General features: G+C 48.1%; 1 protein-coding gene across 3 annotated transcripts in view; it reads left to right on the forward strand.

Annotated features, from left to right (window-relative positions):
- Positions 1-16,105, forward strand: part of rusc2 (RUN and SH3 domain containing 2) — a 29,729-nt gene extending 13,624 nt beyond the window's left edge. Inside the window, exons 2-13 of one of the 3 annotated variants that reach the window (XM_031870537.1) lie at positions 383-2,119; positions 3,272-3,848; positions 8,285-8,983; positions 9,693-9,908; positions 10,106-10,282; positions 11,488-11,564; positions 12,120-12,294; positions 12,672-12,777; positions 13,007-13,053; positions 13,164-14,244; positions 14,998-15,168; positions 15,362-16,105. In XM_031870537.1, coding sequence (XP_031726397.1) covers positions 560-2,119; positions 3,272-3,848; positions 8,285-8,983; positions 9,693-9,908; positions 10,106-10,282; positions 11,488-11,564; positions 12,120-12,294; positions 12,672-12,777; positions 13,007-13,053; positions 13,164-14,244; positions 14,998-15,168; positions 15,362-15,569 — 5,094 coding nt within the window. In that variant the 5' untranslated portion in view covers positions 383-559 and the 3' untranslated portion in view covers positions 15,570-16,105. The remainder of the gene's footprint in view (positions 1-382; positions 2,120-3,271; positions 3,849-8,284; positions 8,984-9,692; positions 9,909-10,105; positions 10,283-11,487; positions 11,565-12,119; positions 12,295-12,671; positions 12,778-13,006; positions 13,054-13,163; positions 14,245-14,997; positions 15,169-15,361) is intronic. The other 2 variants (XM_031870538.1, XM_031870539.1) reach the window with 2 other exon arrangements.

Consider the following 16,105-nt stretch of genomic DNA (forward strand, 5'->3'; position numbering starts at 1 on the left):
GTGTGTGTGTGTGTGTGTGTGTGTGTGTGTGTGTGTGTGTGTGTGTGGATGACTCACCCTGCACATCACTGCACAGATGAGACTAGAAGGATGTAGTTCTGTACTGTTACTGTAGCTACTTTAGATAAGAAGCTTATTTTGGTCAACTTGACTTAAATATTTCCTGTCAAAATATTAAACACAAAAAAATGAATAAATGAGGCACAAAAAAATGTGATGACAATGAGGAATATAATATAAAAGCCATGTTTATTAGTCTCAACTGAGGTTATTGCCTAATTGCCTAATGTAGTCTTACTGATCGCTCTATTTGGGCTCCACCCTTTGGTTCCTGTATTTGCCCATAACGTCTCTCCTCTTTCTGTCTCTCCGTATTTTCCAGATGTACCACTCTGACCACGGTGTTGACTTCCATGACCTCTCCTTCCAAATCCCTGGCAGCGCTGCAGAGCTGGGCCCGGCACACAGAGAGTGAACTCAACTCCCAACAAACCACACATCCACCGTCCCCCTTCACCCACACAGGGCCTCCCTCTACTCCAGTCCCTCCCTCCGGATCATGGACAGCCCTCCTAAGCTGTCAGGCGAGACCCTGATCGTGCATCACATCCCCCTGGTGCACTGCCAGGTGTCCGGCGTGCGGCAGGGTGGCTGCGGGATCTCGCTGAAGAGGGGCAACCCGTTCATCCCACCGGAGAACCTGGGCTTGAGTCGCACCACATCCCTCCCCGAGAGAGACGTCCTTCAGAGAGAGGCTCTGCTCTACAGCAGCCTGATCCAGACCTCCAGCGGCTCCTGGACCTCCACAAAAGGGGGGAGGAGAGAGAGGAAGGTCGGCGGGAGGGGAGGCAGCACGGCAAGTGACGACTCATCGTTTACCTCGAGCAATTCAGAGGACCAGCTGATTACTGCTCACACGTTGCCCAGAGCCAAACCGAGGAACAGGAATCCGTTGCGTCATAATCCATTCCTGCTGAATACCGAGGACGAGGATGAAGAAGAAGAAGAGGAGGAGGATGGCGACAACCTCAGTGGTTACCTTGAGGACTCCTCTTTTCACCTCCACAGTGACACTAACTCCGCCCTCAACGACGGGATGGCTCCTTTCCACTTACACGACCTTGGCTTTGCCTCTGAGCCCTTCCTTTTGCACCGGTCGGTGGGCGGGAGCCGTCGGGAGTCCCTGAGGGCGGCGGCCTCCAATCTCTCCGCCCACCTGGAGGACCTGGACATCCTGGGACTGGACAGCCAGCTGCGCCTCGGCAGCAGCGGCTCCAACATGTCCATGGACTGCGGAGAGCAGGACTGGGGCGATGACGACGGAGAAGACGAGGACCACCCCATGAGGTGCGGGCGAAGCTCCTCCAGCTGCTGCACGCAGCACTGCTTCTGCTGCGCGCTCTCCCAGAACTACCCGCAGCACTTCCCCGAAGCCTTCTCGGAGCCCTTCTCGGAGTGCCAGCAGGGCTACGGCAGCGACTCCTCTTGCAACAGCTCGGACGGCGTGCTGGTGAACTTCAGCGCCATTTACAACAAGATGAACAACAGTATACCGGAGAAGCCACCGGCCTCCGGGCACACCAACCTCAACAGCTCCACCGACCACTCCCGCACCTCGTCTGTTTCTGATCCACCGGGAAACAAGCGAGACTCCACAGGAGGGGCTTTCTATCTGGACCTTCACACCTCCCCGACTGAACCTCCCCTATCGCAGCAACAGCCCTCCTGCCTCGGCAGCGCCTTCCCTCTCATCCGTGAGCCGCACCTGTCCACCTCCTCCACCTGTTCGTGCGCCGTGGAGCACCAGGGGGCTCTCGACCTCGACGCCAACTGCAACTCCTACCACCCTCCGCACTCTGGGTCGTCCGGAGACCTCGCTTCCTGTCTGCAGAGTGAGGCCCGCCTGGTCGTCGCCACCCAGAACTACTACAAGCTGGTCACCTGCGACCTGTCGTCCCAGTCGTCCCCGAGCCCCGCGGGCTCCTCAGTCAATAGCTGCTCCGACGAGCACAGCAAAGGCAGCCCCACCCCGACCCAGCCCAATGAGTACTTCCTGTTCAGGCAGAGAGCTGGTGAGGAGGGTGTGGAAGAAGAGGACGAAGATGGAGAGTCGTCTAGGGTGAGTGGAGAATCCTAGCTCACTAGTTTTAACAATTTAATATCAAGTCAACAGGATATTTAATGGGGTCCACAAGTGGGATGTTCACAAACTGGGTAATGTTATGTGTACCACACTTACTTAATTTACTGTAATTGTGGCATAAATAGACACTAAATGGTATGGAATAAATTACGTTACATTTATTTATACCCAAGAATCCCTGTGACAATGACAAAAAGAACCCTGATCTTAAAATAGCCACGACACTGGTATTAGTCGGTCTCATTGAGATCACAGCCACTGTCTGGGGTCATCTGATAGTCTGAGGATTATTCTAGTCATGTAGAGCTGAAGGATATTAATGCCAGGCAGTAACTGAGCCACTGTGTCAAATCTAGCTCCAGGGTAGTTCAGGACTTTGATTCGCTGTTGTCCTAAAGACTTTTTTTAAAGGTTTTTTTTTTTGGGGGGTTGCCTTTATTGTATAGACAGAAAATAGACAGGAAGTGGGGAGAGAGAGGGGACGACATGCAATAAAGGGCCTCAGGTCGGATTCAAATAACAATTTGGCAGATGCCGATGTTGTTGTTGTTGTTTATTCGTTTTTGTTGTTAGTTATTCCCCCTTATCTTAATTATAAAAAAAAAACATAACTGTACTGTTGAACATAAAATTAATGCGACACAACAGAAACATACCGGCCACTGCCATCGGTGGATGTCATCTTATTCGCTGATGGGCCGATAGCAGTCAACAAGGCAAATACGGGCCGATAGCTGTCAACAAGGCAAATACGGGCCGATAGCAGTCAACAAGGCAAATACGGGCCGATAGCTGTCAACAAGGCAAATACGGGCCGATAGCAGTCAACAAGGCAAATATGGGCCGATAGCAGTCAACAAGGCAAATACGGGCCGATAGCAGTCAACAAGGCAAATACCGGCCAATAGCAGTCAACAAGGCAAATACAGGCCGATAGCTGTCAACAAGGCAAATACGGGCCGATAGCAGTCAACAAGGCAAATACGGGCCGATAGCTGTCAACAAGGCAAATACGGGCTGATACCGATGAGTAATCTGACCTCTAAACCATGGCTAGTAATCTGTTTTATCTGATCAACTGTAGGAGAAAATCTGACTGTTGTCTGTTTCTTATCCCTCCTCATTCAGCGTGATGATGATGGTGGTGATGATGAGGATGACGAAGAGGACGAGGAGGACGAGAAGAAGAACCAGCAGGTGGCCGTTGGAGCCGACGGTGCTCCTGCCGTGATTGAAGGCCAGGTCTATGTCAACGTCTCCCCTCCTGTGGTCGTCCGCGGTGCGATCGGAGCCTCCTCGGGAAGCCGCCCCCGCTCTCGCAGCTACGACCGCAACCTGGACAAGTCTCCGCCCCCCCGGCTCGGATCTCTTGAGCGCATGTTGAGCTGCCCCGTCCGGCTCAGCGAGGGCGCCGCCCCGACACCGCCCCCTCCTCCGCGAGTCACCTCCTTCGCGGAGATCGCGAGGAGCAAGCGGAGAAACGGAGGCTCGGGGGGTTCGCCGTCGCAGAAGGCAGCTGCAGACGCTTTCTCCTTCACTTACTCCACCCAATCCCACTCCTCTCTGGAGTTCTCTCCGATCCTGGAGCAGCGTTCAGAGATCGACTGTCAGAGCCTGTCGCCTGTACCCTTCACCAGATGTTACAGTCAAGGCAGCGCGGAGCGACACCTGGAGGGGGCGAGGGAGACCCGGGCCAGGGCTGAAGGTACGTTACCTCTCACTAGATGTAGTTACTTAGTGGTTTATTTAACAGGGACATTGCACAGTGATAAATAACGCTTTAGACAGTTGTCTAAGGTGTTCCGGGCATCAGCAACATTAGCATTAAGTCATATATTAACTATTTTTTTGCTCTTCTTTGGTCTCCATCAACTACTGAGGAAAGAAATTGTCTCTTTAGCTTTTAAATACAAAGGTTTTAGTGGAGATGCACGTGTTTGTAAAGTAGTAAGCATGCGACTGGATACACGGGACTTGGATTATACTCCGGGAGTCAGGTGAGAGTTTGTCAACGGATGTTTTTGTATAGTTTTGCTGTTGAGACATGCAAGAAAAGTTTTCTTTAAGAATTCAAGGTAACACTGGGTGAGCTATTGATATACAAAAGATCATTTTTGTGGGTGAGCTTTTCCTCCAAAGCGCCACTTTAAAAGTAAAAGCTGCACAATCTGTTAGAAAACATCAAAATTTGTCGATCAGTGATTTCACTGCAATCGACTTGTCTAATCAATAATTGACTTTAATTGACACCCTTCTCTTATTTAAAGTATTGTGGAGGAAAGATACGTCTCATCACCTCTTCTTCGCTGAATTTGTCCTCATATGGTTGTTGAACATTGCTGATTTGAGAGGGAGAGTAGCAAAGATGAAGAATATTGATTCTGAGGAACACTGCTGATTCATTTAAAATATGCTAAGTATATCAAAATGTCATTATTCCTTTTCAATGGTTAACTAATGCTGACATCATCATTCTAACATACTGCATAGACTTACTTTATACAGGCAGCAGATCATAATATTGCACAAAAAGAAAAAAAACAGTATGTTGAATAGAAGTCTTCATCGCGTCATTCAGACGTAGACAAACATCTCCACAATAAAAGTTTTTGTTTGAGTGTTTGTTCGCTTTTTGGATATTCGGTGAGACGTATCTGTGGTGGTATGAAGTGCTTTTGGTTTTGTTTGTTTCTGCGTGTTCAGCCTTCCTTCGTGTGTGTGTGAGAGAAAATCCCCTCGTGCCAGCATGTATGGATGTGCAGCAGAGTGTGTATGCTCAGCTTTAGCAGGTCTGAAGGGTTGAAGTGGGACAGACGTGCTCTGAATAACAATCAGGTGAGAGAGGAGAGAAAGGTGCAGAGAAACCCCCCTCTGAGCTCCACGTCAGTGTACGGAGCTGTGTGTGGGGCGGCTGTGTTTATGTGTGTGTGTGTGTGTGTGTGTGTGTGTGTGTGTTTGTGTGTGTGTGTGTGTGTGTGTGTGTGTGTGTGTGTGTTTTATTCTCATCCAGAGAGCCTGTAGGGAAGGTTGGAGAAAGTTACAGAAGTGTATCTTCATGCTGGCGGTGCTTCGGCGCTTTGACTTTCATGATTGACCTCATTCTGGTTAAAAAGCATCCATTTGTATCATTTTATTCTTTCCCAAAGTGAGGAAATCTGTGAATTGAGCATCTGTGCCCCTAGATCTTGCCGTTTGCACTAGACTGCCTGGGTGGGCGGCTTTTGAGATGATTCAGCATGTTGAATCGGCCTCAGATTGGCTGCTCAGTTTAAACTCATCAGTGTTTGAGAGGAGAAACGGAAGTTTAGGAAAGCAGGCAAACGATTTAAATCATCTCCATCTCAGCTGATCATTCCAACACACACATATTTCCACAGCTAAGTGGTGTGAAAAGGGTCTGCGAGCGCTGCTTTGTTTCGTGTTTGTATCATCATATCAGACGCGGGCGATGTGAGGCGATGATGTTAGTTCGGGCCTCTAAATGCAGCATGGGGACCAGCAGCAGCTGCCATTGTTTGTGTGTGAGGATGTAATTAATTACTGTTAGCACAGTTGAAATATGCAGAGGAGTCAGTTAGTGGCAGCAGAAGAGAGCAGTCGGTCATAATAAAGCAAGGAAAGTTATTATAATTTTGTGACTCCGTATTGCTGCTTGGTCTAAATTCATGAATGCTGCTCGTCCTGGAAAAAAGGTAAACAGGAAGTGTTTTTGATGTCCAGTTTGTCTGTAATATGTAGAAGTTAGCTGTACAAATACATGGAAGAAGTACAGAGTAGTTGAATGTGTTCATCTTAAAATCAAATACTGGAAGTCGAGTTGTTGAAGCTGAGTCTCAGCTGCCTGCTGTGTGTGTGCGTCTGGGTAGACGAACACAAACTGGGAGTGCTTGGAATTCCTCTGGAATAAGAGCAGGGAGAGGAATGTCCCAGGAGGCTCCAGCTGTCCTCGTTTACACTTTGACACAGGCTGGAGCTCCCAAAATCATCCCAGGAACATTTCAACACAGAGAATTCTCTATTTTATATACAATATTTGGACAAATCTACTTAAAACGAGAAGAGTTGGTGTCGGCCTCAGCAGTAGGTTTAAGTGTCGTTTCTGGTCCCGATCACCTGAACTGAGCTGCATTATAAATCTGCCTTTTTCCTTTCACGCCCCAGAAGCATAAAGTTCAGTCTAGTCATGACTTCTCCCTTAAAAAGCATCACATAAGAAGTAAGCCATCCTGCCCTCGGGTCACCATTACCAGCCTCCACCAGCTTCATTTACACTGGGTGTATGCTGTAGGTTGTGGAGTGGTTGTTTTATTCTCTTCCAAGTGCTGTAACTCAAGCACTGAATGAACACAGTATATACAGGATGGACTATATGTAGGTCAGTATGCAGGAATATAAGGATGCATTCTTAAGCTGCTCATGGAAAAAAAACGTCAACTTAACCCTTTCAACTCCTGCAATTGATTTATTTCATGTTTAGCAGCTGCCTCCTGCTGCAGATTGCATTTCTACCCACAGTGCACCAGTTTCAATAGAGCGCCTGCTTTGAACCGTTCAATGGTGTCTTGTCAGTTGACTGGAGCAGAAACTGATAATGTGGATGATAAAGACATTTGCCTGTAAAACATCCTCTTCAGTTTCTGACACCGTCTTCATTGAGACCGTGATGATTCCAGATCATAACGACTCGCTGTGCAGCGCCTCCGCACATATATTATTCATCAGACTTCAGCTGCGTCGCTTCATCCGCAGCAAGCAGCTCCCTCGCTAATGATGCTAACATGAAGCCTCGGCTGTCTGTGACGGATTCATCAAGGGAGCTGAGGAGAAAGAGAGGAGGCAGGGAAGATGAAGAAGATGGAAAAGGGAGCAAGGAGAGGTGGGTGTGGGGAGGAAAAGAGAGGAACAGGGTGGGGGGAAAGAAATGGCAATTAGAGGGATGACGGAGCAAGAGAGTCGGAGAGTGTTTCCATCCTCCATCCCCAGTGTGAGCTAAGGCCTGCTGGGTGTGTGGTGTTCCTCCCTCTTCCCTCCTCCCTCCTCCCTCCTCGTGGTGTTCCTCCAGCAGCTCGACATCGCCCTCTGTGGCCGAGAGACGTCACTGCACCCGGCTCAGGCGGCACCGGTGGGCCAGCCTTTAGGGCGACAAAACAGCTTGCGCAATGTCTTCGACGTCACGCGCTCTCTGCTATCTGTCCTCCACTGCACTGGATCGAGGAACACACACACACATACACACACACACAGTAAAACACACACACACATTGACAGAGAACAAGTGCAGGAAAAAAGGCTTCTCCTCGCCGGTGTCCCTCCTGACGCAGGGCCTTCAGGTTTAGTCTATATGTGTGTGTTTTTATGTGTTTGTGTGTGTGTGCGTGTGTGTGTGTGTGTGTGTGTGTGTGTGTGCACATTGGCCTGTCAGAGCAGTGTTGATCTGTGGCATGGTTGTCTGTGATACAGGCTGTTGTGACTCATGACGGGGCAGTTTTCTGTGTTGGTCTTTGTATTTGTTTTTAGTTCTAGCCTCCATGTTCATACAGTTAAGTTAACAGTTAATGATTTCATAGTTTATTCACCGGTTCCTACTTTATATCACTGTAAAGAGTAAATACCTTTCGGTTTTAGACTTTTGGTTGGAAGAAAGCAATTTGAAGATGTCAACTTGCATTTTGGGAAATTGTGAAGCGGATATTTTTGACCATTTTCCTGACAATATAAACACGAAACGATTAATCAGTGTTTAGTTATTATTGTATTATTGTATTTCTAATAATCTTATTGTTTTTATTCTTATTATTTATATTGTTGATATCGTTATTATTTTATCATTATTATTATTTTGTTGGTACTTTTTATTAGTATCATCATTATTATTTTAGTATTATTATTAGTAGTATTTTTATCATTATTAGAGTCATAGGCGTTATTTTACTTTTACCAGTATTATCATTTATTCTTACACTACTATCATTATTATGACTTTACTGATATTGTTATTATTGAATCCTACCTTCTGGAAGGTTTATTTATTTATTTGTCGCTGTCAGATTAAAGGGATTCAGTTATTTTTTTCTCTCTTCTCTCTCCATGTGACTCCTCCATCTTTTCTCCTTCCCCGCCGTCCCTCTTGTTCTCATCCAGGTGGCCTCTCCAGTTCCTCAGACAGCCGCCCGGCAGTGTTCCGCTACAGTAAGGACCAGCGGCCCACCACCCTCCCCATCCAGCCCTTCACCTTCCACCACCAGTTCGCCTCCAAACCCCCACAGCCCAAGCCTCTGCTGCCCCTGCTCACAGGCTACGTCTCTGGGATGCAGGCCCGCTCTGGCTCCGGCTCCGGCACTGGCTCCGGCTCTGGAGATCCTGTGGGGGAGGACAGTGAAGATGCAGCTGAAAATGTGCACAGGTACCAGGGGGCTCTGGCTGCAGCAGCAGCCCCTCCGCCTGGATCGGTTCGACCCTCACCTCTCGGGAGCTACTCCCCGGTGCGGCTGCATGAGGCGCCCAGCTCCGGGACCTGCTCCACCTGCACCCCGAGCCCTCAGCCGCAACACAGCCTCTCCTGCCCGCTTTCGGCGGGCCTCGGCCCCCTGCGCTCCCCACCGACGGGAAAGCAGGGAGGGGGTTCGGTGTCGTTACCGCCAACCACTCCACCTCCATCCCTGGGCGTGAAGAGAGGGACGGTGCCGCCGATGCTGCCGGCGGTGCAGGGCCACTGTTTCCATCATGGAGCTCTGCCCAGTTTGCCGGCTCTCCACACTGACTCGCTGAGCCCTCTGGGCTGTGTGGAGTCTGGAAAACACGTGGAGGGAAGCACAGCACCCGGAGCCAGAACTCATAACGGTAGGTTCTAAATGTGTGTCCTTCAAGTATTACTCAGAGGATGTTCTCACGAGAAGATGCTGCTGCTTTTAAAGAAAACAAAGGTTGAAATCCTAAAATTCAGACATAAAGGATCAGCAACATTGACGTTGAGATATTTAGTTACGTGGCTTGATCATAAGGTTATTAAAAACACAACAAATCAAACTTCAAAACTTTTCAAGTGTACATGAAATATCATGTACACGTTTCACAAGTTCCAGTATACTTTTACCACTGGATTTTTCTTTACTGTTGTTCCACCTTTTTCTTTCAACTTTATAACTGCGGCCATCTTTCCTGTTTTGGTCCTCTTTAATCGCTGCACATTTTCTTTCATGCAACTATCAGCCTCTTTACATTAAAAGTAAACTCTCCACGTGTTTGTACATGGACGATCAGATAAAAGAATGAAAAACCTCATCTGCACTCGCTAGCTTGGTTGTCAGTTCTGTGACAGTTCTGTGTAATTCAGTGTTGCTGAGCTCTTGTACATTCTTACTGTTGTCTCTTTTCTCTTTCTTCTCTCCCTTCATGCATGGACTTAAATCTCCTCCTTCACCTTTTCCCCCACCTGCCCTTCTTCTTCCTCCTCCTCTTTCCTCCCACATATTCTTTTTATCCATCTACTCAATAATCCATCCTTTAACCACCGACCCCTTTGATCACGACCATAACTCCTCCCCCTCAGCGCACCACCTCTCCCCCCAGGCTCTCAAGTGGAGGGAGTACCGCCGTCGAAACCCTCTGGGACTGGAGAGGGCCTCGGCGGGCCACTCTTCCGCTGGATCGGGCTCCCTCTCTGGTAACCCGGAACCCAGGAGGGGCGGGGGACCGCGACCCGCCAGACGGAACGTGTTCGATTTCCCTTCGGCCCCCTCCGTCCACGCGCTGGGACGCCTCAACGGTGCTCATGATTTTACTGACAGTGTTGGAAGGAATGCAGGATTATGACCATAGGCTTGAATACTTGGTATTTTCTGTAGTTTTTTTTAAGGAGTTCGAGGTGCAAAGAAAGCATTCTTAAGGATCCCTAACGACGTCTCGTGCTTTTAAAAAGTGTGTTTATATGTGTGGCTGACCGTCTGTGTTTGTGTGTCCCAGCAGCGAGCCAATCAGCTAAGCTGCAGCAGATCTACAGCGACTTCCTGCCGGACTACTTCTCTATGACCGAGAAGCCTCCCGAGGAGTTCTGCCTCTCCCCCGACGCGTCCACCTCCTCCCCCTCCTGCAGCTCCTCCTCACAGTCCCACATCTCTGTGGACCTGACGCTTAAGAGAGGTGAGGATCTGATCGACAGTGACAGCGAGGTGTCTCTGAGTATTTAACAGCCACATGACTAAATGTCAACTGTAGGCCGTGTTCCTCGAGCTCATTGCGTTCGTTCGCCGCTGTCTCTGAGTTTTGATGCAGCTTCTTTTTGCCCGTGTGAACTTATCCAGGATCCTTTTTAGGAACTCAGGAACTTAATAACTTTATTATGTGAAATTTAGTACAGAAAACTAGTTCCAATTTTATTCCCTGCTTCAAAAAAGGTTCTGAGTTTGACAGTACTGAACTCTACTGATTATTCAAACACAAGCTTCTATATTGGAGCACGTGTGCAGCGTTCATTCAGACTGAACTGGTTGTAGATATTATGAGATTTATTTTGTAATATAATTGATATCTAAACAACGTCATGGAGCTGACATTCATGGAAGTCAAAAATAGATAAAGATAGATGGATTTAATAAAACAAATCTCATCACATCATCTCACTTTGTGTCTCTGAGGCGGCTCTACTCAGCGGAGGGAGTTCCTCTACGCTGCACTACAAGAATTTTTAGAATCGTGCACAGCATGCAGCGTTGAGAGGCAGAACAGGGAGAGAAGTGTTGTTTTTGAAAGGTGCTTAAGTGCCTCTCACTGCAGAAAGGCCTCTTGACAGTGTGTGTGTGTGTGTGTGTGTGTGGGGGTGGTATAATGAGCAGCGAGATCATCCTTCAGCTGGATCATCCAGCTTTACGTCCCTAAACGGACCGACATCTACGCTGCTGAAGTGCTTTTGAGCAGGACCTCGTGTCATGATCATTAGTATGATTGCATGAGTAAAGCTAAAATACTATTGGCTCACGGGGAGTTGGATTTTGTCTTTGTACATTTCTTTTCACGGGGATTTCGACATCAGTACATTTGGTGGTTTTCTGAGCAGACTGATGGCAGAAACAGCTGATCATTGCACAGATAGTTGCTCTAAATCAAACAATGAATTCATGCTGCTTTCAAGCACAACGTCAGTGAGGGACACAGAGAAATGTGTTCTAAATCTGGATCTTAAGGGTAAAACAGAGAAACCAAATAATGGATTTAGTAGAATATTTCAAAGAAGAGAAGACACTTGTATAAGTGTAAGTGACATTCACTGCAAAGACACTGTTTACTTGTAGCCGAAAAGGACAATCAAGAAACTCTCTCTTTATTCTTTCCTCCTTGAACTCCTTCAGGTTTGGTGAAAGCCGTGAACACGGCAGTGGATCTGATCGTGGCACACTTCGGCACCAGTCGGGACTCTGACGTAAAGGTGGGAGTTTTTGGTTTGATGACTACGATTGAAATGCTTGGACGGGCTTATTATGGTCCTGACAGCTGATTCTTTTCTTGATTGCTGTCATAATGTAATGAGAATTTAAACAAATCTAATGTTTCTAAAATACAATAGCCGCCCTGGCTTTAAGTTTACAGCACATACACCATGGAACCACCACCACAAACATTTTTGAGGAATTGAATTGGTCTCTTGTGAGTCTTCCCTTCATCGACAGCTTCTATCAGGAAACTGAATTTCTGTCACATGATGTGTTTATCTGCTCAGAGCTGATAAGACTGGAAACAAAAGGGCAGCAGCCTATCACCAGTCATTCATTGATTGAAGACTTGAGCAAACAGATGTTGTGTTTACTTTCTCTTTCTTTTCTATGACTGTACACTCACATAACATTGTACTTATCTACACAAACAAACGCCGCTTTGGCAAACAAAAAGGACCAGAAGTTTTGCGTCCTTCTGTATTTCTGCCTCCCAAATTCCCTGATTAGTTCCACTTTCATTTCCTTTATGCACTAATGTTTCTCTGCAGGCCAAGCTGGGGAACAGCTGGGTGAGTCCCAACGTGGGCCACCTCATCCTGAAGTACCTGTGCCCGGCCCTGCACGAGGTGCTGCAGGACGGCCTGAAGGCCTACGTGCTGGACCTGATCATCGGTCAGCGGCGTTGTCAGCCCTGGAGCCTGGTGGAGGCCTCCACACAGCTGGGTGAGAACCTCACGCTGAGGGGAAGTTAAAACGGCTGCAACGATCAGTATCGGCTCCATGCTAAGTGCAGGTTTAAATAAATAACATCAGGACCTGCAGAATCCACAGGAGAGAGATCATTATCGTTTTCCATAACCCGCCTGCCTTTAGATATAAGCCACAACATGGCTGTTTGGTTGTAAGTTATACGTAATAGCTTATTGTTTCACATTTAAAAGAGTTTGCTGAACATAAGAGCTGTAAGGAAACAGATTTTCAGACATGGCAGATGCATCATATTGGAGAAGAACTTTTCAAATGTAATGTTTGCAGCATTTAGTTTGAACAATAAGGTGCTTGTGGGTAACATACAACACTTTATGTTTTGTCTCCGTCAGGTCCGTCCACTCGTCTTCTCCACAGCTTGTTCTCAAAGGTGAGCCAGTACTCGGAGCTCACAAGCCACAGCATGAGGCTCAACGCCTTCATCTTCGGCCTGCTCAAGTGAGTCCTTTTCTTTTAATTACTGTCATTGTCAACAATGGTTTTCATCCGGGGGGGGGGTTAGGGTCTTTAAGGAGGCTTCAGTCAATACATTTATGATACTGTGTCAATTGAAAATATTGTGATGTTTTTATGCAGCTGCTCATCTTTACACAGCTTCATAATGAGTTTCTGTCTCTGACTGCAGCTTCGCTATTTTAGTTCACTCTCATCGTTTCTTACGTTTCAGCCTGAAATCTTTGGAGTTCTGGTTCAATCACCTCTACACACATGAAGGTGAGACTCAGTTGGTATCATTTATCTTCAGATACCCAGATATTTATTTGATGTCCATATGTGCATGTAGTCTTCTTCTGAATCTTGTGGCTTTGTTTTTCTTTCCTCAGACATTGTAGCAGCACACTACAGCCCGTGGGGTTTCCTCCCCCTGTCACAGGGGGCGTGCCAGCCGCTCTTCGAGGAGCTCCTCCTCCTGCTGCAGCCACTGTCGCTCCTCCCATTTGACCTGGACCTGCTGTTCGAACCGCACCTCCTCCAAAAGGGCCAGGAGCATCTCCGCCGCAAGGAGCAGCTGTGCTCTGCAGGCCAGAGCGTCGACCAGTCGACTCGCTCCACCTTCCAGCTCATGAGGGGCTGGAGCACCACCGTGAGCGAGATGGTCAGAGACTCCGGTGCGGAGGCGAGGAGAGAGAGGCCAGGCCTGAGGCGAGAGGGAACGTGGCCGAGGACGGAAGGGGTCGGCTCGAGAGCAGAGGGAGCCGGAGCGAAACCAAGGTTGAGGACCAAGGGGGGGACAACCGAGAGCATGACGGCCGGGACTGTTAGCGGGCCAGCAACGATGGAGGTCGGGTTTGCCAATCTGTGGAAGGAGAGGGGGATGAGCGGGCAGAGAATGAAAGGCGTGGGACAGGAGAGCCAAGGAGACGGGGAGGATGGAGAGGAGAAGGACAGGAAGAAGGAGAAAGAGAAGGATGTGGCGGAGGAGGGGCGTCAGCGGCAGGAGAGACAGGCGGGCTGGTGGTACCAGCTCATGCAGTCCTCCCAGGTTTACATCGACCAATCAGCGGAGGGGTCAAAGTTTGTTAAGACGGAGAAAAGGAGGAGGTCATCAGAGAGACGACAGAACCAGCTGCCGCCCGCCAGAGAGGGAGTGGTGGAGGGGGCGGAGTCGAGCCAAGAAGGGGAGGGGCATAGAAGCAGGAAAAGCAGCAGCAGCAGCTCCGGCAGGCAGTCAGCCGGATCCAGTGGGAGGCCGTCATGGATGGGCAGCCCGCCAGACTCTGTCCTCAACCAGGAGAAAGAGGCAAAACCTCCGAAGGGTACAGGGACTGGAGCTCAAGCTGCAGCCCAGCAGGAGAGCCCCTCACAGGGGCAGAGTCTGCGCTGGGGCAGGCTCTTTGGATCCAGCATCGGATCTCCTTCAAGAGTGGAGGCAGCTGAACAGAAAGCAAAAGCTCAGAAGACCAGGTGAGTGAAAAAGAAAAGAGTCATAAAAAAACAAAAGAGTCATAAAAAAACAAAACCAACAATGAACTAATCTACTAACAAGCAACGTGTGTGAATCCAAAGCCTGCAAAGTTATCCAACAACTATTAAAGTTGTTGGATAACTTTTTGAGTTAAAAACTGCCCAGCTGTTTTCAGGAATCACTGAGCTGTTTTTTCAGATTTACTTCTTCAGTGGGGACCAGGCGGCAATCTCCAGACAGAAAAAGTGAAGCCAATGCAGAAGTGTCTTACACGGGCATTCTCTATACTGACCACCAGGGGGCGACTCCTCTGGTTGTATAGAAGTCTATGAGAAAATGACTCTACTTCTCTCTTGATTTATTACCTCAGTAAACATTGTAAACATGAGTTTATGGTCTCAATCTCTAGTTTCAAGTCTTCTTCAATACAGCATGATGTTCATTTAGTACATTATGGTCCATTTAGAGTCAAACAGACCATAAAGCAGGGGATGCTTTAGGGCGGGGCTACACAGTGATTGACATGTCTCTACCATGGCGTTGTCCAGTCTGGAAGTTGTCCGTGTTTTCGTTTTACAACTTTAACCTTTTCACAGTGTGTTTACACTTCGTGAAAGCCTGAAAATGTCTTGAACTGAGGCTAACACATTGTCAGTATGGGTCTTTTGGTTGCTGATAATAAAAGATAACGCTGTTTTAAAAATGTCCTCCCTTTCACCAACATGTGTCTACATTGTGTTTTCCTCTCTTAGACCGCCGTCAGGTTGGCTCTCTCTGGACCGGTCCATTCTTGACCTCGTAGCTCAGACATTAGGAACAGGGAGCGGGAAGAAGGAGGAGCCTCCAGCAGCGCCCACTCACACCGAAACCCTGCCTCCACCAACGACAACCCAACCAACTAAAGCCAGACAAAAGTCTTCATGGTAACATAAATTCATCCAATTTTATACTTCAGAAGAGAGCTAAAAGAATGGTCTGTTAAAGTAGTCTTTAAGAACCAATTATTAGCGATTATTAAAAGGATTATCTTATCTTATCTTATTATTAAAATGAGTCACAGTGATTTTCCGTCCGTTCACTAATAGATTTTCTGCGTGTCCTCTGTCGTCCCTTCAGTGAAGTGCGAGCCTTGTGTCACCACATAGCCACCGAGCCCGGCCAGCTGAGCTTCAACAAGGGCGACGTCCTGCGGGTCCTGTGCCGGGCCGACCCCGACTGGCTGCTGTGCTCGCTGGGCTCCGTCCAGGGCCTGGTTCCCATCGTCTACGTCACCCTCAGAAGCATGGAGGACAGCCAGGACGCCGCTGGACTCGGACAGCGTTGAAGAATTATCGGGAGATGAAGGCAAACCGCTGAAACTAAAATAAACTGTTTTTGAGATAACTGCACATTGGGGATGATTCCCGAAGACAAAAAAAACATTGTAGATTATATGAAGATGATGTACAGACACATGCAAGGGAAGCATGCAGGCAGGAACACAAACTCTCACATCTACTTTAAAGGGTACATCCAGACCAGTATGCATGCATACATCCACAAAACCAAAAGACCAGACGAGACAACCCAAAGACACTCCAACACGAGCTTCTCTCTCTGCGCTACTAGCTTCTCTCTGTGACTGTCATCCATCTCTACCTGCGACACAACGAGGAGGTCAAACTTCACTATATGATAATACAACGCGCCGAGCTGCACTTTGCTGTCCTGTCTGTACGTCCACCTCGCTGTGCCACACTCTGAACTCAGCGCTCAGTTATCGCCCGCGGTCTGGTTCAAGTCCTGTTGCTTACTCGGTGCCGATTGATCTTTTAAATTCACGTAGAAACCGGTGAGTCCTCGCTGTTTTTGGTAAGATGT

Source organism: Anarrhichthys ocellatus, unplaced genomic scaffold, assembly GCF_004355925.1.
Source record: "Anarrhichthys ocellatus isolate YVR2014 unplaced genomic scaffold, GSC_Weel_1.0 scaffold53, whole genome shotgun sequence".
Classification (NCBI taxonomy): domain Eukaryota; kingdom Metazoa; phylum Chordata; class Actinopteri; order Perciformes; family Anarhichadidae; genus Anarrhichthys; species Anarrhichthys ocellatus.